Source organism: Capra hircus, chromosome 16, assembly GCF_001704415.2.
Source record: "Capra hircus breed San Clemente chromosome 16, ASM170441v1, whole genome shotgun sequence".
NCBI classification, from domain to species: domain Eukaryota; kingdom Metazoa; phylum Chordata; class Mammalia; order Artiodactyla; family Bovidae; genus Capra; species Capra hircus.
Window position 1 is genome coordinate 17,941,925 of NC_030823.1, and position 20,677 is coordinate 17,962,601.

Below are 20,677 nucleotides of genomic sequence, written 5' to 3' on the forward strand. Positions count from 1 at the left end.
GAGAACAGAAGGTCAACTTCTTGAAGAAAAGCAAGAAATTTCCCTGAAAGTACTCTATAAAAATGTCCCACTTTATTCTAAGCAGAACTGGAGCAACATATAATGAAGCACTTTGCAAGCTTATAATTGACATGAAGGATGTTGTAATGAGTCAGACACATTTATACCCAGTAATGATGATATGATGTAATGCAATATTATATAGGCAAAACCTTTTTTTTTTCCTTTCTGAGGCAACATAGGTAAAAGACTAAACCCTAGCATAAGTGACTAAATGGCTAAAGAGAAGAGAACGGTTTAAACTCTGACTCTATTTTTATTTGAATCTTTAGAAAATGAGAAAATACTACTTCATATATCAATTTAATTTAGGGGGAACATATGACAAGACAATAAGAAAATGAAATGTCAAGCCTGATTAAGCTTATTTTAACTGGTTAGTGAACTCAATTTCAAATTTGTAAGATGTATTTTGATTCGATATTTCAGTGTTTCTATTCTAAATCTCTAACTAACATAATTGCTTCTACGTCTGTACCATTAGATTAAGGTGCCATTTTCTAATATGAACATATTTTACCCACATTTCATGGTAAAGGAAATGCCTCCGTATGTTTTTCTTCAAAATGTTACTCAATAATTATTTTCCGTACTATGTTCTTTTTTGGGGGGAGGGGCTCCAAAAATCAGTGCAGATGGTGATTGCAGCCATGAAATTAAAAGACGCTTACTCCTTGGAAGGAAAGTTATGACCAACCTAGATAGCATATTGAAAAGCAGAGACATTACTTTGCCAACAAAGGTCCATCTAGTCAAGGCTATGGTTTTTCCAGTGGTCATGTGTGGATGTGAGAGTTGTACTGTGAAGAAGGCTGAGTGCAGAAGAATTGATGCTTTTGAACTGTGGTGCTGGAGAAGACTCTTGAGAGTCCCTTGGACTGCAAGGAGATCCAAACAATCCATCCTAAAGGAGATCAGCCCTGGGTGTACTTTGGAAGGACTGATGCTAAAGCTGAAACTCCAGTACTTTGGCCACCTCATGCAAAGAGTTGACTCATTGGAAAAGACTCTGATGCTGGGAGGGATTGGGGGCAGGAGGAGAAGGGGATGACAGAGGATGAGATGGCTGGATGGCATCACCGACTCGATGGACGTGAGTTTGAGTGAACTCCGGGAGTTCGTGATGGACAGGGAGGCCTGGCGTGCTGCGATTCATGGGCCCGCAAAGAGTCAGACATGACTGAGCGACTGAACTATGTTCTTATTTTGTTATAAGTCAAACTGGTGACCAGAGGATACTTGAACATTTGAGAACATGATAATGAAACAAATTAACGTGAAGTCTGTTAGTCGCTCAGTCATGTCTGACTCTTTGAGATCCCATGGACTGTAGCCACCAGGTTGCTCTATCCATGGAATCTTCCAGGCAAGAATACTGGAGCAGGTTGCCATTTCCTACTCTAGAGGATATTCTCAACCAGGAATTGAACCCATATCTCCTGCACTGTAGATTCTTTACCATCTGAGCCACTAGGGATGTCCATTAAGTAACACATTTTAAAAATTATTTCTTTTCTATGTAAAAATCATCTTTGTGAAGTACATCAGGTAGTCATTCATTTTTTTAAACCGCCATTCAGTAAATATTGCTTTTTCCTATTGTGTTCTGTGATTATATGAGGTAATATGTTCTGTTAGTATATGAGAAAGTGTTCCCAAGAATTACACTGTCTTAATAGCAGAGGCAAGCATGCTGTGTGTGTGCTCAGTCATTCAGTTGTGTCCAGCTCTTTGCGACTCTATAGACTGTACCCTGCCAGGATCCTCTGTTCATGGAATCTTCCAGGCAAGAATACTGGAGCAGGTTATCTTTTCCTACTTCAGAGGATATTCCCAACCAGAGATCAAACCTGCATCTCTTGGTCTGCTGCATTGGCAGGCAGATTCTTTACCACCTGGGAAGCCCTTAGGCAAACATGTGCTAATGTTATAAATAAGATTGGAATGGGGTTCAGTGACATCAGAGACAGGATATACCTTTTGTTCCCTAAGAATTGGGAAAGGTTGAAGTAAGGTTTTTGGAAGTAAAAGTCATGGAGAATCTTCAGCAGGATAATTAACACAATGGCACAGGAACATGTATGAGCAGATTAGACTTAGAAAAGGTACTAAATTAGGTAAAACAATTCTGGGGAAAAGAGAAAGTTTTCGTTCTGCCAGGTGTGTAGAAGAAAAATTTTGGAGGATTTTGCTTAATAGAGAAAAATAACTATCTTCCTGTCGTTTGTCTGACACCAAAAGCCCATATTCTTTCTATTAATATCTTCAACTAAAAGTTCACCCTTCTGGTGTCTGAAGTACATCCTATAAAATGTTCATAGTAGCCTTATTCATCATAGCAAAAAACATGGAATAACTACTACCTCACTGAAAGTAGAAGAGACATATTACTTAGACATGAAAAATGAGTAACTTGAATAACTCAGAAACAAAGTCAAGGGCTAAAACAACTGCCTATGGATAGAGTATAATACCACTTTTACAAAATTTCAAAAACAAGGATTTTTATGCATTCACTCACAGTGTCCAAACTATAAAAATGCAAAAGGATAATAAACACAAAATTATGATTACATATTACCTCTAGAGGGAGCTAGGGAAACGGGCCAAGAGAAACTCTAGAGGTGGGTGCAAAAATTTGATAATATTTTAGTTCTTTGATGGTAAGTTCATGAGTGTTTGTTGTACTATTGTATTTTACATATATGCGTGTATAATATTAAACAAATATACATATATTTTCACATTATAAAAAGGTAATAAAGAAACATTTTTCATATGTAAGGGAATAAATTAAATTTTCTTAATTCCTTATATTTAGGATGTTTTGTTAAAATTATAATCTTAAAAGTATAATGGTCATTTGAAAAATCATGACCTTAAAATACAAATGTTTTATAGGACTCCAAAAGTGAAAATGATACAGGGGAAAAAAATAAAAATAAAAATGAATTTGAAAAGAAATTGAAATCACATATAATGTTAAAACATGGTTTGTTGATTTTAAAACTGCATCTAACATTTTAAAATAAATTTAAATAAATCAATTAACATACAGCAAGAAAATCAGGTCCATCTTTGTTGTAAATGAAAAGCAGCAATCCATTCAGTTGGTCAGTTCTGAACTTAAAAGAAATTTCAAAGTCCATTCCACCATGAAACAAGTATGGATAAAGCTCCAGGAACCCTTTAGAGAAAACAACATGTGCAAATTAGCATGTGCAGAGCAATACTGTTAGCTTCTTTAGGGGGTCATAAGACAACCTCAGGTCTTATTCTGTCACTGAATAAATCTCTCACAAAAGAAGATGCAGATCAATGTCAAGAAAATCACCCTGTAACTATAAAGAAGTGGAAGAATGAACTTCACATATCCTTTAAGAGGAAACAATTTACTAATTCATGGACAGTTAAGACTATTTTGCTGTTATTGTTCAGTTGCTAAGTCGTGTCTGACTCTCGGTGACCCTGTGGACTACAGCAAGCCAGGCTTCCCTGTCCCTCACCATCTCCTGGAGTTTGCCCAAGTTCCTGTCTGTTGAACTAGGGATGCCATCCAACCATCTCATCCTTTGTCGCTCTCTTCTCCTTCTGCCTTCAATCTTTTCTAGCATCAGGGTCTTTTCCAATGAGTTAGCTCTTCACAGGAGGTCGCCAAAGTGCTGGAGCTTCAGCATCAGCATCAATCCTTCCAATGAGTATTTAGGTTTGATTTCCTTTAAGATTGACTTATTTGATCTCCTTGCTGTCCATGGGACTTTTAAGATTCTTCTCCAATACCACAGTTTGATGGCATCAATTCTTCTTTATGATTCAACTCTCACATCCATACATGACTACTGGAAAGACCATAGCCCTGACTATATGGACCTTTGTTGGCAAACTGATGTCTTTAACTTTTCTTAACACACCATCTAGGTTTGTCACAGCTTTCTGGCCAAGAAGCAATCATCTTCTAATTTCATGGTTGCAGTCACCATCTGCAGTGATTTTCAAGCCCAAGAGAAAGAAATCTGTCACCGCTTTCACCTTTTCTCCATCTATTTGCCATGAAGTGATGGGACCATATGCCATCATCTCAGTATTTTAATACTTAGTTTTAAGCTGGTTTTTTCACTCTCCTCCTTCACTATCACCAAGAGGCTCTATAGTTCCTCTTCGCTGGTACCATTAGAGTGGTATCATCTGCATATCTGAAGTTGCTGATATTTCCCCCAGCAATCTTGTTTCCAGCTTGTAACTCATCTAGCCCGGCATTTCACATGACATGCTCTGTGTATAAGTTATATAACAGGGTGAAAATAAACAGCCTTGTTGTACTCCTTTCTCAATCCTGAACCAGTTAGTTGTTTCATACAAAGTTCTAACTGTTGCTTCTTGACCCACATACAAGCTTCTCTGGAGACAGATAAGATGGTCTAGTATTCCCATCTTTTTAAGAGTTTTCCAGTTTGTTATGATCCACACACTCAAAGGCTTTCGCATAGTAAATGAAACCGAGGTAGATATTTTTCTGGAATTCTCTTGCTTTCTCTATGATCCAGTGAATGTTGGCAATTTGATCTCTGGTTCCTCTGCCTTTTCTAAACCCAGCTTGAACATCTGGAAGTTCTTGGTTCATATAATGCTAAAGCCTAACTTGAAGGATTTTGAGCATAATCTTACTAGTATGGGGCATGAGTGCAATTGTCTGGTGGTTTGAACATTCTTTAGTACTTCCCTACTTGGGAACTGGGAAGAGGATTGACATTTTCCAGTCCTGTGGCCAGTGTAGGGTTTTCCAAATTTGCTGACATACTGAGTGCAACACTTTAATAGCATCATCTTTTAGGATGTTAATTAGCTCTTCTGGAATTCCATCACCTCCACTAGCTTTATTGGCAGCAGTGCTTCCTAAGGCCCACTTGACTTCACACTCCAGAATGTTGGGCTCTGGGTGAGCAACCACACCATTGAGGTTATCCGGGTCATTAAGATCTTTTTTGTACAGTTCTTCTGTTTATTCTTGCCATCTCTTCTTGATCTCTTCTGCTTCTATTATGTCTTTCCCATTTCTGTCCTTTATTGTGCCCATCTTTGGATGAAATGTTCCTTTGATAATTCCAGTTTTCTTGGAGAGATCTCTAGTCTTTCTCTCCTGCTGTTTTTCTCTATTTCTTTGAATTTTTCACTGAAGAAGGCCTTCTTGCCTCTCCTTGCTATTCTCTGGAACCCTGCATTTAGTTGGGTGCACCTTTTCCTTTCTCCCTTGCTTTTCACTTCTCCTTCCTCAGCTATTTGTGAAGACTCCTTCGACAACCACCTTGCCTTCCTGCATTTCTTTTCCTTTGCAATGGCTTGCTTGTTGCCTCCTATATGATATTGTGAACCTCTGTCCATAGTTCTTCAGGCACTCTGTTTACTAGGTCTAATCCCTTGAATCTATTTGTCACCTCCACTGTATTCGTAGGGGATTTGAGTCTTACCCAACTGGCCTAGTCATTTTCCCCACTTTCTTTATTTTAAGCCTGAACTTTGCTATGATAAGCTGATGATGTGAGCCACAGTCAGCTCCAAGTCTTGTTTCTGTTGACTGTATATAGCTTCTCTATCTTTGCTACAAAGAATGTAATCAATCTGATTTCAGTATTGACTGTTTGGTGATGTCCATGTGTAAACTTGTCTCTTGTGTTGTTGAAAAAAAAAAGTGTTTGCTATGATCAGTACATTATTTTGGCAGATTTATGTTAGCCTTTACCCTGCTTCATTTTGTACTCCAAGGCCAAACCTGCCCATTACTCCAAGTATTTCTTAATTTCCTACTTTTGCATTCCAATCCCTTACGATAAATAGGACATCTACTTTTGATGTTAGTTTTAGCAGGTCTTTTAGGTCATAGAACTTTTAGGTCATAGTCATCAGATCATAGAACTGATCACTTCAGCTTCTTCACCATTGGTGGTTGAGGCATAGACTTGGATTTCTGTGATGCTGAATGGTTTGCCTTGGAAATGAACTGAGATCATTCTGCCTTTTCTGAGGTTGCACCCAAGTACTGCATTTCAGACTATTTTGTTGATTATGAGGGCTACTCCATTTCCTCTATGGATTCTTGCCTACAGTAGAAGATATAATGGTCATCTGAGTTAAATTCACCCATTCCCATCCATTTTAGTTCACTGATTCCTAAGATGCTGATGTTTATTCTTGCTATCTTCCTGCTTGAAGTGAAGTGAAGTGAGAGTTGCTCAGCCATGTCTGACTCTTTGTGACCCCATGGACTATACTGTCCATGGAATTCTCCAGGCCAGAATACTGGAGTGGGTAGTGGTTCTCCAGGGGATCTTCTGAACCCAGGGATTGAACCCAGGTCTCCCGCGTTGCAGATGGATTCTTCACCCGCTGAGTCACCAGGAAAGCCCATTTCCTGCTTGACCACATCCAATTTACCTTGAGTCATGGTCCTAACATTCCAGGTTCCTATGCAGCACTGTTCTTTACAGCATTGGATTTTACTTTTATCACAGACACATCCACAAGTGAGCATCATTTCTGCTTCGGCCCAGCTGCTTCCTTCTTTCTGGAGCTATTAGTAATTGTCCTCTGCTCTTCCCAAATAGCATATTGGACAACTTCCAACCTGGGAGGCTCATCTTTTGGTGTCATTTTTTTTTTTTTTTGTCTTTTTATACAGTTCATGGGGCTCTCATGGCAAATATACTGGAGTGGTTTGCCATTCCCTCCTCTAGTGGATCACGTCTTATCAGAACTCTTCACCATGACCTGTCCGACTTGGGTGACCCTGCATGGCATGGCTCATAGCTTCATTGAGTTATACAAGCCCCTCTGCCATGAAAAGGCAGTGGTCCATATACAATTAAGACTATTACAGTTTTACTAAAATGTAACTATTAACAATAAGTTGCACTGACATAAGAGAAAACCTGGCAAATGACAGTGATGAGAAAAAACAATGAAAAAGTGCACTAAGTATGATATTATTTAACTTTCTGTTCTGAAGGTAGTTTAATGAACTTAATAACTAACCAACTTAGCCATAAAAGTAGCAAGCAATAGTGGGCTTTTATTGAAAAACAAGCCATGTTTGGTGAAGCCACCATATTCCCTTCCAATCCTTACCCTGAGTGGCTGCTAGACAGAGACTGTAGGTTGGGGTTATGCTGGGGACACTTCACCTCCCCTTCGCCACAGCCTTTGGAGCAATGGCAATGATGATGGTTACATCTCTAGCTCTCCCTTAAGGACCTACTTACCCCATTACATAGCTGAAATTTTACTCTTAGGAAAACTCCTGCTCTGTATAATGGGATACAACAGATATACAGATTAGTCTGACAAAACAAAATTCCTTTGAAATATCTAAGTAAAACTATATTCTAAGTAAAACAATGGACTTACAAATGGACATTAGTGTCACTATCACATGTAAACTCAAAACTGTCAGAGATCTTACACATGAATATGTATTTCTGAATCTTACAATTTATATAATATATTCAGAATTGAAAATATGTGGATGGGCATCATGGCATAACTAGGTTTCTGTGACAGTAGCTTCGTATGAGGTCAAAATAATCAGATCAGGGGAGACTAAATTATACCAAAGATAGAACATACAAGTTAAGCAGTGACCAACGTCTGTTTTAGACTCTTACCTGTCCCTAGAAACTGGGCTCCCTCTTGGAGTGAAGTGGGGCATCCCTCCCAGTCATTATGCACATTGGTTTTCTCTTCAGAACTCTGCCAAACCAGACGCTCCCAAGTTGCAGAGGGATTAAAATTCTTCATAAAATACACATCCTTGAGACAGCCCACAAAACCCTTTTGGACTATGTCTACAGGGGTTGATAGATATCAAGAAATATGCACTGTGAGAAATTTTTTTCAAGCAATTAATTTGATGTGCCATTAAAGTAAAAGAAAGGGGCTATAGGTCTCACTGCCTTCTTCCTATAAACTTCTTAATAACTCACATAAACACCCATGCCAAAAGCTATGGTAAGTGCTAATAATTGGTATGCTATGCTCTGGTTCAGAGTCATCTTATCTGGAGAAAGATATTTGCACAAAAACTTTGGTTTTATAGTAATAGCAAGATCAATGCTTCTTGAATTAACAAGGAGATTTCATCTGCTTCTGGTCTTAAAAATAAAAGTGCAGTTCTATTCAGTTCAGTTCAGTCGCTCAGTCGTGTCTGACTCTTTGCGACCCCATGATTCACAGCACGCCAGGCCACCCTGTCCATCACCAACTCCAGGAGTTCACTCAAACTCATGTGCATCGAGTCAGTGATGCCATTCAGCCATCTCATCCTCTGTCATTCCCTTCTCCTCCTGTCCCCAATCCTTCCCAGCATCAGGGTCTTTTCTAGTGAGTCAGCTCTTTGCATGAGGTGGCCAAAGTATTGGAGTTTCAGCCTCAGCATCAGTCCTTCCAGTGAACACCCAGGACAATATAACACATTTTAAAAGCAAGATTTAAAGCAAGTCTATCTATACAATCTATATTTTATAATTTAGTACCCTCAGCATTATGAAACCAGTCTGCTATACAAGTAAAGCAATGTGTGTGCTTAGTCACTCAGACATGTCCAGCTCTTTGCGACGACATTGACAGTAGCCCACTAGGTTCCTCGTCCATGGGGATACTCCAGTCAAGAATACTGGAGTGGGTAGCCATTGCCTTCTCCAGGGCATCTTCCCAACCCAGGAATGGAATGTAGGTCTCTCATATTGCAGGCAGATTCTTTACCATCTGAGCCACCAATTTTTAGGCATTAATATAATATTACACTTAATTTTTGAACTCCCCAGACCAAGTGTGGGGCTTATGAACACAGTAAATAGGGTGGTCATAAGGGGCTGGGAAAGAGAAAAAGTGAGCAAATAATAGAATTAGAGAGCAAAAATAAATAAATAAATAAATAAATGTAGAGAGGGCAAGAAGTCACCTGAAGCTGAGGTTGCATTTTATACGGCAAAGTCCTTACAAGTGAGTGCAAAGCTGAATTCTCAGCTTTTGAGTTCATGACCTGATCTTAGGGAAGGTATTTACCAGTGATCAGTGTTTCACAAAGTTAATTTATATGCACAAGGTCAAAGGATTTATTTATAATGGAGTGATGTCCTCTACAAGAGGGGTAGTTGGTACTGGGGTATGCTCTCCTCCTGGTTCCTACATATATACCAGAGCCAAGAAGCATGTGTGTGTGTGTGTGTGTGTGTGTGTGTGTGTGTGTGTGTGTGTGAGTGGCTCAGCTGTGTCCAGCTCTTTGTGACCCCATGGAATGTAGTCTGCTAGGCTCCTATGTCCATGGAGTTGTCCAGGCAAGAATGCTGGAGTGGGTTGACATTTTCCACTCTAGGGTATCTCCCAAACCAGGGATCAAACCCGTGTCTCTTGCATCTCCTGCATTGGCAGGAAGATTCTTTACCACTAGTGTCACCTAAGAAGCATGCTTGGTGGGAAAATAACTCTCTTTCAATATGTGTGGGTGCGCGTGTGTGCGTGAATGCTTTCAGGAGACTTCACCACCAGTCTAGAGTGACCAAATGAAAACTCTCCACTCTCTACAGGTATTTTTGAGGAGGTAACTATAATAAGTCTTGAGGATTTAAATATATCCCTCTCCAAAATTCAAAGTTTTTCATACCTTTGATCTCCAAATTATAAAACTTTGACTTAAATTAGTATAATTTTTTTCAGCAAAAGTTTAATTACCTTTGATATATCAAGAACTGGGTTCTAAGAATTTAAATACAAGTAATACATGGTTCCTTTAGAAAATAAGAGATCTAAAGGAAATTGTTGACATAGTGATGTAGGAAATACAGCACAAAATAGAAAATAATATAATTATCCATACTTTAAAATGATATAGTTTGAGTCTATGCCAATTTGTGGTGATGGTGGTGTTTATTCACTAAGTCATATCTGACTCTTTTACAGCCCTATGGACTGTAGCCTGCCAGGCTCCTCTGTCGATGGGATTTCTCAGACAAGAATATTGAATGGGTTGATATTTCCTTCCCTAGAGGATCTTCCTGACCCACAGATGGAACCCACATCTCCTAAATTGCAAGAGGATTCTTTACTGCTGAGCCACCAGGAGAGCCCCAATTATGGAGACAATATATAAATTCTATACTTTCCCCAAACTCACCAGAATCCTTTCTGAGGATGGTGTAACCCTGTGGCAGCCCACCCACAAACACTCCTGTGTTCTCTCCAATAACAGCACCACCATCCATGGTGGCTGAAGAGCCTGTGGATGGAAAAGCAGATGAGAACTTCAGCTTCAGCAGGACAATCTATTCTACAGATTCAACAAATGATTAAACCCTTCCTTGTGCATCGGGATGCACCTCCCCCTTGGTTCTCTGCTATTGGTTACTTTCCTTCACTGGTTCTTAATCATCATCCCAACATCTTGATGCTAGAATAACCCAGACCTCCTCTGTTCCCAGATCTCCTTACCACCTGCATAAACACCATAAGTCCTCTAAAAGGATGAAGAGCGAGCGAGACACCTGTGAGAACTCTGAAAGGGCCTGGGTCCCTCCGTGTGCTGTATACCAATGCAAATCTCCTGTCAAAATACATACTAGCGGGCTCTTTCCAGAAGAGTTTTGCTAAGCCCTAATGTAGAGCATGACTCCGCGGTTTGGGACTTGAGCAACTGGAAGAATGTAACTGGCATAACTAGGGTGGGCAAGCTAGCTGGAGAAGCAGATTCAGAGAGAAATGCTAGAAATTTAGAAAAGTTAGAAATTCCTAACTAACTCCATCATTCTTTGCAAGAATGGCATTTTTTTTGCCCCCAGAGCCCAAACCACTCTAATTATTCCTACTTATATCTGGGACTGTGGCTTTAAATACATCCTGAGCTGGTAACTCCCCATTTTTATCTCTAATCTGGAACTCCTCTCTAAATGTACTGGGATCCAGGACTCGGCGTGATATTTCCACTTGGATACCTCATAGGTACCTAACACTTAACATGTTCAAACCAAACTCTGGACATTTCTCTCTGAATCTGCCTCTCCAACTAGCTTGCCCACCCTAGTTATGCCAGCTACATTCTTCCAGTTGCTCAAGTCCCAAATCTCACAGTCATGCTCTACATTAGGGTTTAGCAAAACTCTTCTGGAAAGAGCCAGGTAGTATGTATTTTAGTCTGTAGACCATACAGCCTCAAGCAGTCATAGACAATACATAACCAATGAGTGCAGTCATTTCTAATAAAATTTTATAAAAAACCTTTCCAGCCTCCTCCCACTAGGAACTACAGGGGCTTCTCCTAATCCTCCATCTTAATCAGCTTGGGGAAATGTTTCTTAAGTTTGGGGTTGAATCTCTTCTAGTCCTGACACCAGTCATATACTCTGGGCTATAATTACCTCACGACTGTAAAGAACCCTCTGCCTCCAAGTCCTAAAACAGTTCAAATAGTGAGGATCTCTAACAAATCTAAAGAGGTTCTTGTCTCTGGGACCTGTTCCCTTTCCTTTAGGCTCTTTGAGAGATACATGCCTTTTTCTCCCTAGTTCCTCTGTCTCCACCCATTTATTAGCGCCGATTACTATTGCTAATTTTCCAAAAGGGAGAAATAATTCTTGAATTTCAGAGTGTCATCAAAATAAACAGCCAGTTGAATTAAATAACCCTTGGGCATCTTTTATTTGTTCTGTCTTTGGCAGCTCTAGAGATGGTTTTGGAAACACTGATCATTTAACCCTATTGAATCAGTCTCCGCCATCCGTATGGGCAAAATCTCCAACTGACGTTGGCAAAATTCACAGCATGCCCCCTCCCATCTAGATTTAAGTAGATACTTCAAAATCTCTTCCCAGAATTAATCAATACCCTTTGCGTATAGAAACCCTTCAAGGCATATAGTCTAGGACAGAAGATTATAAGGCTCAAGGCTTTATTATCTGCATACTAGCTCCTGTAATGATGCTATTTCATCTGTGAGAAAACCTAAGGGCAGAGTGGAGGTTTGTCCAGGACCTCAGCATGGTTACTCCCTGACCCCCTAACGTCCCTAACCTTCAGATGTTCTAACATCTATTCCTACTGGAAGCAAATTCTTTACTGCAATTGATTTATTCAGTGAATTCTTCAGTATTCCACCTGATGAACTAGCCAGCATCTTTTTACCTCTACTTGGGAAGAAAAACAGTTCACCTGGACAGTAATGCTTCAGGGTTTTACTGAGTCCTTCTTATTTCTTGTAAAACCTAAAGGTTGATCTAGATGATATAAAGTTCCCTATGGGTCTACTTTGTTGCATGTGTGAATGATTTGCCTCTTTGATCTTAAGCCTGCTCACAGGAAGACAGGAACCATTTACTAAAGCTGTTAGCCTTAAAGGGACATAAGATCACCAAAGAAATATTGCAGTTTGCCCAAAACCAGGTTTGATATTTAGGGCAACTGATATCAGAACAAGGGCTACACTTACATCTAGACACACTTAATAGCGATTGAGGAACCTATTTTACTGTCCAAGTACTTCAACAAGTCTGTGCTGTTTGGCAGTTTTACAACACTTTCACTGTGCTTACCACTCTCAATTCTGCGGTTCAGCTGATTACAGTAATGGCATTATTAATACTCATCTGGCAAAATTAGTAGAGGTCCTCCAAGTACCTTGGCCCAAAGCATTGCTATTGGTCCCTCTAAATCTCAGATCCACACTTTTTGGAACTCAAAAATTCTCACCCTTTGAAACAATTGCAGGACACCCAACATATTTGATTCCTGCTCTTTTTTGGCCTCCAATGGAAAAAGGAGAGGTATTCAAATAATGCAAAGGCCAAATTTCTTCTATTAAAAATAACCATGTTTTGGTAGAGCAATCTTTTTATACTGTGCTCTCAAGAGATGACGACTTTCCAACCTGAAGATTTTATCTATTGGAAAAGATACCTCCAGAAGAACTTTTTTCAACCTCACCAGAGAAGCCCTCATCAGGTATTGGTAAGCAAGCCTTGTGCCATGAAAGTCCAAGGAATAGATTCCTGGACTCAGGTGACACGCCTAAAGAAAGCTCCAAATTCTGAAGGAAGCTCAAATAATCTGGTGATATTAAAGTAATTATTTCCCATAACTGAAACAGAAGACGACATCTGATGAGGCAACTTCCTGAAGATGGTTGAACCAGGTCTGTTGGAAATTTATTGCTAAACATTGGTGATGATATAATGCTTCAGATCATCTCCAGTGTCCATGATCTTGATAATATAGAACAAGGACTGTAGATACAAACTGTCTGAGAGTTCTCCCTTCTACCTGCCCTTGCTACTCAAATATGAACTCAGTAGTTTTCCAAACTGTGCTATTCCCCTCTGATGTGAGACACCATAGCCAGGAAAGGTAGTTCCTGAAGTTAAGGGGAAAAAAGCCATTGAAACTAGAAAACCTGACTCTTGATCAGTCATACTCTGAAAGAGAAATCTTGATCAAGGGAGGGGAAATATAAAAAACAACAAAAAGAAGCCTCAATTAAATAGATCTGGAAGGCCAGAAAGAGAGGCTCTCATGTGATGAGTCTACCAGGAAGAAGACTCTTCTTTCTTGGCAATGACTTGGCCAATGAAAAGACACATGCTTATTTACTACAGCCCTTCAAACTTCCCTTTTCCACTCTATAAAAGAGTTTACCTTCCATTGCTGTATGGGGGCTACATATGGCACCAAGATTGCAACCTAGATGCCCATCGACAGATGAATGGATAAAGAACTTGTGGTACATATACACAATGGAATATTACTCAGCTGAAAAAGGAACACATTTGAGTCTGTTCTGATAAGGTGGATGAACCTAGAACCTATTATACAGAGTGAAGTGAGTCAGAAACAGAAAGATAAATATTATATTCTAACACATACATATGGAATATAGAAAAATGGTAGTGAAGAATTTATTTACAGGGCAGCAATGGAGAAACAGACATAGACAATGCACATATGGGCATGGGGAGAAGAGAGCAGAGGGTGAGCTGTATGGAAAGAGTAACATGGAAACTTAACTACCATATGTAAAACAGATAGCCAACGGGAATTTGCTGTATGGCTCAGGAAACTCAAACAGGGGCTCTGTATCAACCTAGAGGGGTGGGATAGGGAGGGAGATGGGAGGGAGGTTCAAAAGGGAGGGGATATATGTATATCTATGGCTGATTCATGTTGAGGTTTGATAGAAAACTGCAAAACTCTGTAAAGCAATTATCCTTCAATAAAAAATAAATTTAAAAATGTGTTAAAAAATTGTAGACTCTGAACTGAAATTCTTTGCTGATTCTGAATAAACCCATCTTTGCTGGAGAAACATCTATTTGTCTTAGGTCCATACTTCCATCTTTGTTCCCCTTAAAATTTATCCCCCAAAGAGTACCTAGAGTGTTAATTTTAAAGAAAGAAGTCATATCATGTCATCCTCCTTTCAAAGTTCTCCCATGGCTTCCCTCTTTGCAAGTAAAAGTAAAGCAAAACGAAGTAAGAGCATTTGCAAATTATAAGGACCTGAAAATGACACAAAATTGATACTGATGACTTTGTTCTTATTGAATCCTGCATAGAAGAGAAAATAGTTGCCAAGATTTCATCATTTTAAGAACACCCCAAAAGCAAAATCAACAGCACTTTAGATGAAGAAGGGATAAACAGGTGAAAAAAGAGATGAAGGAATAAAAACACAGAAGCGTATGGAAACATCAGCATATCAATAGAGGCATTCATATTTGTCAAGGAAGATCTTACCTGTGAACAGCCCATCAAGTGTGATTTGGCCCAAACCTTGATGCCTAATAGCAATTATCTCATGCCATTTGCCGTCACTATATTGTTTACCATCATCATTAGTTGTGGTAACTTCCACTGCAGACCCCTTAAGGGAATGAATGAGTGAAAAAAAAATCAGCGAGTAAATACACATGTTCAGTCAGTTCAGTCAGTTCATTCATTCAGTCACGTCTGACTCTTTGCAACTCCATGGACTACAGCATGCCAGGCTTCCCTGTCCATCACCAATTCCCTGAGCTTGCTCCAACTCATGTCCATCTAGTTGGTGACGCCATCCAACCATCTCATCCTCTGTTGCCCCCTTCTCCTCCTGCCTTTAATCTTTCCCAGCATCAGGGTCTTTTCTAACAAGTCAGTTCTTTACATCGAGTGGCCAAAGTACTAGAGTTTAACCTTCAGCATCAGTCCTTCCAATGAATATTCAGGACTGATTTCCTTTACGATTGACTGGTTTGATTTCCTTGGAGCCCAAGGGACTCTCCAGAGTCTTCTCCAACACCACAGTTCAAAAGCATCAATTCTTCAGCACTCAGTTTTCTTTATGGTCCAACTCTCACATCCGTACATGACTACTGGAAAAACCAAAAGCTTTGACTAGATGGACCTTTGTTGGCAAAGTATCATCTCTGATTTTTAACATGCTGTCTAGGTTTGTCATAGCTTTTCTTCCAAGGAGGAAGCGTCTTTATATACAAGTTACTCATACATATATTGTATATTTGTTAGAAACCACTTTACAAATTTCAACACCATCCTGAGGCAAGCATGTACACATTTCAAACAGAACTCAAAGAAACCACTTTACAAATTTCAACACAATCCTGAGGCAAGCATACACACATTTCAAACAGAACTCAAAGTTGATACAAATCATTCTGGCATTTCTCTGATGTACTTCTGCATCACCATGAGACTCAAATCTGAAAAGAACTTCTCGTCAGAATGAAAATCTCTTACAAGTACACTTGGATTTTGAGTAACTATACTCAAACATAAGTAACTATACTCAAACAAAAGGTAATAAATTTTCTATTCTAATATTTTAAATTTGGAGCCAGAAATACAAAAAAGACAAGATTTTGAAACTAATAAAGTACTATTCAAATGATTCTGCTCTAAAGATAGTGAAAACTGTAGCAAGTTAGTTTCTTTTACCCTTACTACACTATGAACACCAAGAAGGAATTAGATTCACATTAAAAATTAGTAACTAGAGATTATCATATTGAGTGAAGAAAGTCAGATAGAGAAAGAAAAATATCATACAATATCCCTTATGTGAAGAATCTAAAAAGAAAATGATACCAATGAGCTTATTTACAAAACATGCTCACAGACTTAGAAAATGAATTTATTGTTGCCAGGGGGGAAGCATGAGGGAAAGGGATAGTTAAGAGAGTTTGGGACAGGTATGCACACACTGCTGTATTTAAAATCGATAACCAAGGACCTACTGTACAGCACCCGGAGCTCTGCTCAATGTTAGGTGGCAGCATAGGGTGAGAGAAGTTTGGAGGAGAATAGACAGATGTATATGTATGGCTGAGTCCCTTTGCTGTCTACCCAAAACTACCACAACATTGTAAATTGGCTATATGCCAATATAAAATAAAAAGTTTAAATTAAAAAACTAGTTACTAATACCTTTAACATAAGTATTGTGGTTAAACTTAGTACTCAGTGATTTGTTGTCTAAAATCAAGCATATGTACTTTTGCTTAAGGTAATAGTATCAGATACCCCTCGTCCAAGGTAAGGAGCAGCAGCTGTGCTTTGCTGGAGCAGCTGTGAAGAGACACCCCAAGCCCAAGGTAAGAGAAACCCAAGTAAGATGGTAGGTGTTGCAAGATGGCATCAGAGGGCAGACACACTGAAACCATACTAACAGAAAACTAGTCAATCTAATCACACTAGGACCACAGCCTTGTCTAACTCAATGAAACCAAGCCATGCCTGTGGGGTAACCCAAGATGGGTGGGTCATGGTGGAGAGGTCTGACAGAATGTGGTCCACTAGAGAAGGGAATGGCAAGCCACTTGAGTATTCTTGCTTTGAGAACCTCATGAACAGTATGAAAAGGCAAAATGATAGGATACCAAAAGAGGAACTCCCCAGGTCATTAGGTGCCCAATATGCTACTGGAGATCAGTGGAGAAATAACTTCACAAAAAAATGAAGGGATGGAGCCAAAGCAAAAACAATACCCAGTTGTGGATGTGACTGGTGATAGAAGCAAGATCCGATGCTGTAAAGAGCAATATTGCATAGGAACCTGGAATGTCAGGTCCATGAATCAAGGCAAATTGGAAGTGGTCAAACAAGAGATGGCAAGAGTGAACATTGACATTCTAGGAATCAGCAAACTAAAATGGACTGGAATGGGTGAATTTAACTCAGATGACCATTACATCTACTACTGCAGGCAGGAATCCCTCAGAAGAAATGGAGTAGCCATCATGGTCAACAAAAGAGTCCAAAATGCAGTACTTGGATGCAATCTCAAAACGACAGAATGATCTCTGTTCATCTCCAAAGCAAACCATTCAATATCACAGTTATCCAAGTCTATGCCCCAACCAGTAATGCTGAAGAAACTGAAGTTGAATAGTTTTATGAAGACCTACAAGACCTTGTAGAACTAACACCCAAAAAAGATGTTCTTTTCATTATAGGGGACTGGAATGCAAAAGTAGGAAGTCAAGAAACAGCTGGAGTAAGAGGAAAATTTGGCCTTGGAATGTGGAATGAAGCAGGGCAAAGACTAATAGAGTTTTGCCAAGAAAATGCACTGGTCATAGCAAACACCCTCTTCCAACAACACAAGAGAAGACTCTACACATGGACATCACCAGATGGTCAACACCAAAATCATATTGATTATATTCTTTGCAGCAAAAGATGGAGAAACTCTATACAGTCAATAAAAACAAGACCAGGAGCTGACTGTGGCTCAGATCATGAACTCCTTATTACCAAACTCAGACTCAAATTGAAGAAAATAGGGAAAACCGCTAGACCATTGAGGTATGACCTAAATCAAATCCCTGATGATTATACAGTGGAAGTGAGAAATAGATTTAAGGGCTTAGATCTGATAGATAGAGTGCCTGATGAACTATGGAATGAGGTTCGTGACATTGTACAGGAGACAGGGATCAAGATCATTCCCATGGAAAAGATGCAAAAAAGCAAAATGGCTGTCTGGGGAGGCCTTACAAATAGCTGTGAAAAGAAGAGAAGCAAAAAGCAAAGAAGAAAAGGAAAGATACAAGTATCTGAATGCAGAGTTCCAAAGAATAGCAAGAAGAGATAAGAAAGCCTTCTTCAGCGATCAATGCAAAGAAATAGAGGAAAACATCAGAATGGGAAACACTAGAGATCTCTTCAAGAAAATTAGAGATACCAAGGGAATATTTCATGCAAAGATCAGATCGATAAAGGACAGTATTGGTCTGGACCTAACAGAAGCAAAAGATATTAAGAAGAGGTGGCAAGAATACACAGAAGAACTGTACAAAAAAGATCTTCATGAGCCAGATAATCATGATGATGTGATCACTAATCTAGAGCCAGACATCTTGGAATGTGAAGTCAAGTGGGCCTTAGAAAGCATCACTACAAACAAAGCTAGTGGGGGTGATGGAATTCCAAATCCTGAAAGATGATGCTGTGAAAGTGCTGCATTCAATATGTCAGCAAATTTGGAAAACTCAGCAGTGGCCACAGAACTGGAAAAGGTCAGTTTTCATTCCAATCCCAAAGAAAGGCAATGCAAAAGAATGCTCAAACTACCACACAATTGCACTCATCTCACACGCTAGTAAAGTAATGCTCAAAATTCTCCAAGTCAGGCTTCAGCAATACGTGAACTGTGAACTCCCTGATGTTCAAGCTGGTTTTAGAAAAGGCAGAGGAAACAGAGATCAAATTGCCAACATCCGCTGGATCATGGAAAAGGCAAGAGAGTTCCAGAAAAACATCTATTTCTGCTTTATTGACTATGCCAAAGCCTTTGACTGGGTGGATCACAATAAACTGTGGAAAGTTCTGAGAGAGATGGGAATACCAGACCACCTAACCTGCCTCTTGAGAAATCTGTATGCAGGTCAGGAAGCAACAGTTAGTACTGGACATGGAACAACAGACTGGCTCCAAATAGGAAAAGGAGTACGTCAATGTTGTATATTGTTACCCTGCTTATTTAACTTGTATGCAGAATACATCATGAGAAATGCTGGGCTGGAAGAAACACAAGCTGGAATCAAGATTGCCAGGAGAAATATCAATAACCTCAGATATGCAGATGACACCACTCTTATGGCAGAAAGTGAAGAGGAGCTAAAAAGTCTCTTGATGAAAGTGAAAGAGGAGAGTGAAAAAGTTGGCTTAAAGCTCAGCATTCAGAAAACGAAGATCATGGCATCTGGTCCCATCACTTCATGGGAAATAGATGGGGAAACAGTGGAAACAGTGTCAGACTTTATTTTTTTGGGCTCCAAAATCACTGCAGATGGTGACTGCAGCCATGAAACTAAAAGATGCTTACTCCTTGGAAGAAAAGTTATGACCAATCTAGATAGCATATTGAAAAGCAGAGACATTACTTTGCCAACAAAGGTCCGTCTAGTCAAGGCTATGGTTTTTCTGGTGGTCATGTATGGATGTGAAATTTGGACTGTGAAGAAGGCTGAGCACCGAAGAATTGATGCTTTTGAACTGTGGTGTTGCAGAAGACTCTTGAGAGTCCCTTGGACTGCAAGGAGATCCAACCAGTCCATTCTGAAGGAGATCAGCCCTGGGATTTCTTTGGAAGGAATGATGCTAAAGCTGAAACTCCAGTACTTTGGCCACCTCATGCGAATGTTGACTCATTGGAAAAGACTTTCTGATGCTGGGAGGGATTGGGGGCAGGAGGAGAAGGGGACGACCGAGGATGAGATGGCTGGATGGCATCACTGACTTGATGGACGTGAGTCTGAGTGAACTCCTGGAATTGGTAATGGACAGGGAGGCCCGGCGTGCTGCGATTCATGGGGTGGCAAAGAGTCAGACACGACTGAGCGATTGAACTGAATTGAAGTGGCTAGGACGGTAAAGTGTCTGTCTGCAATGCAGGAGACGCGGGTTCAATCCCTGGGTTGGGAAGATCCCCTTGAGAAGGAAATGGCAGCCCACTCCAGTATTCTTGCCTGGAAAATCCCATGGACCGCGGAGCCTGGTAGGTTACCGTCCATGGAATCGCAAAGAGTCGGACATGACTGAGCGACTTCACTTTCACTTTTCACTTTCACCATCATCATTTACAACTACTATGATTAAAGAAAAAAAAAACAGAAAATTACTCTAAACCTTCTAAAGGAAAATAATTTTTGCTTTCTTTGTTAATAAAGTAGATCTCCTTAGCAATAATTGTGTGAGCATCCTCAGTCATGTCCAACTCTTTGTACCCCCATGGGACTGGAGCCTGGCAGGCTCCTCTGTCCATAGAATTTTCCAAGCAAGAGTACTGGAGTGGGTTACCGTTTCCTCCTCTAGGGGATCTTCCCAAACCAAGGAACGAACCTATGTTTCTTGCGCCTCCTGCATTGGCAGGCAGGTTCTTTACCAGCTGAACCACCAGAGATAATTAACTTCAATCAATACAAAATTTTGAACACAAAACAAAACCAAAAACAGATTGGATAAAATATTACAAAATAGATGTTTAAATTACTTGGAATGTTTCACCAAATTCTAATTATTTTGCTATACTGGTTTTCAAAACTGATAAAACTGACAGTTATCTGATGTAATATGCTGATGGTTTAAT

The 20,677-nt window shown here is 39.7% G+C and overlaps 1 protein-coding gene across 1 annotated transcript in view; it reads right to left on the reverse strand.

Moving 5' to 3' along the window:
- Nucleotides 1-20,677, reverse strand: part of USH2A (usherin) — a 935,662-nt gene that overhangs the window by 525,751 nt on the left and 389,234 nt on the right. The window contains exons 23-26 of the mRNA XM_005690572.2: nucleotides 14,827-14,953; nucleotides 10,223-10,324; nucleotides 7,716-7,895; nucleotides 3,117-3,247 (exon numbers count right to left, since the gene is read on the reverse strand). Of these exons, the coding sequence (XP_005690629.2) occupies nucleotides 3,117-3,247; nucleotides 7,716-7,895; nucleotides 10,223-10,324; nucleotides 14,827-14,953 (540 nt within the window). The remainder of the gene's footprint in view (nucleotides 1-3,116; nucleotides 3,248-7,715; nucleotides 7,896-10,222; nucleotides 10,325-14,826; nucleotides 14,954-20,677) is intronic.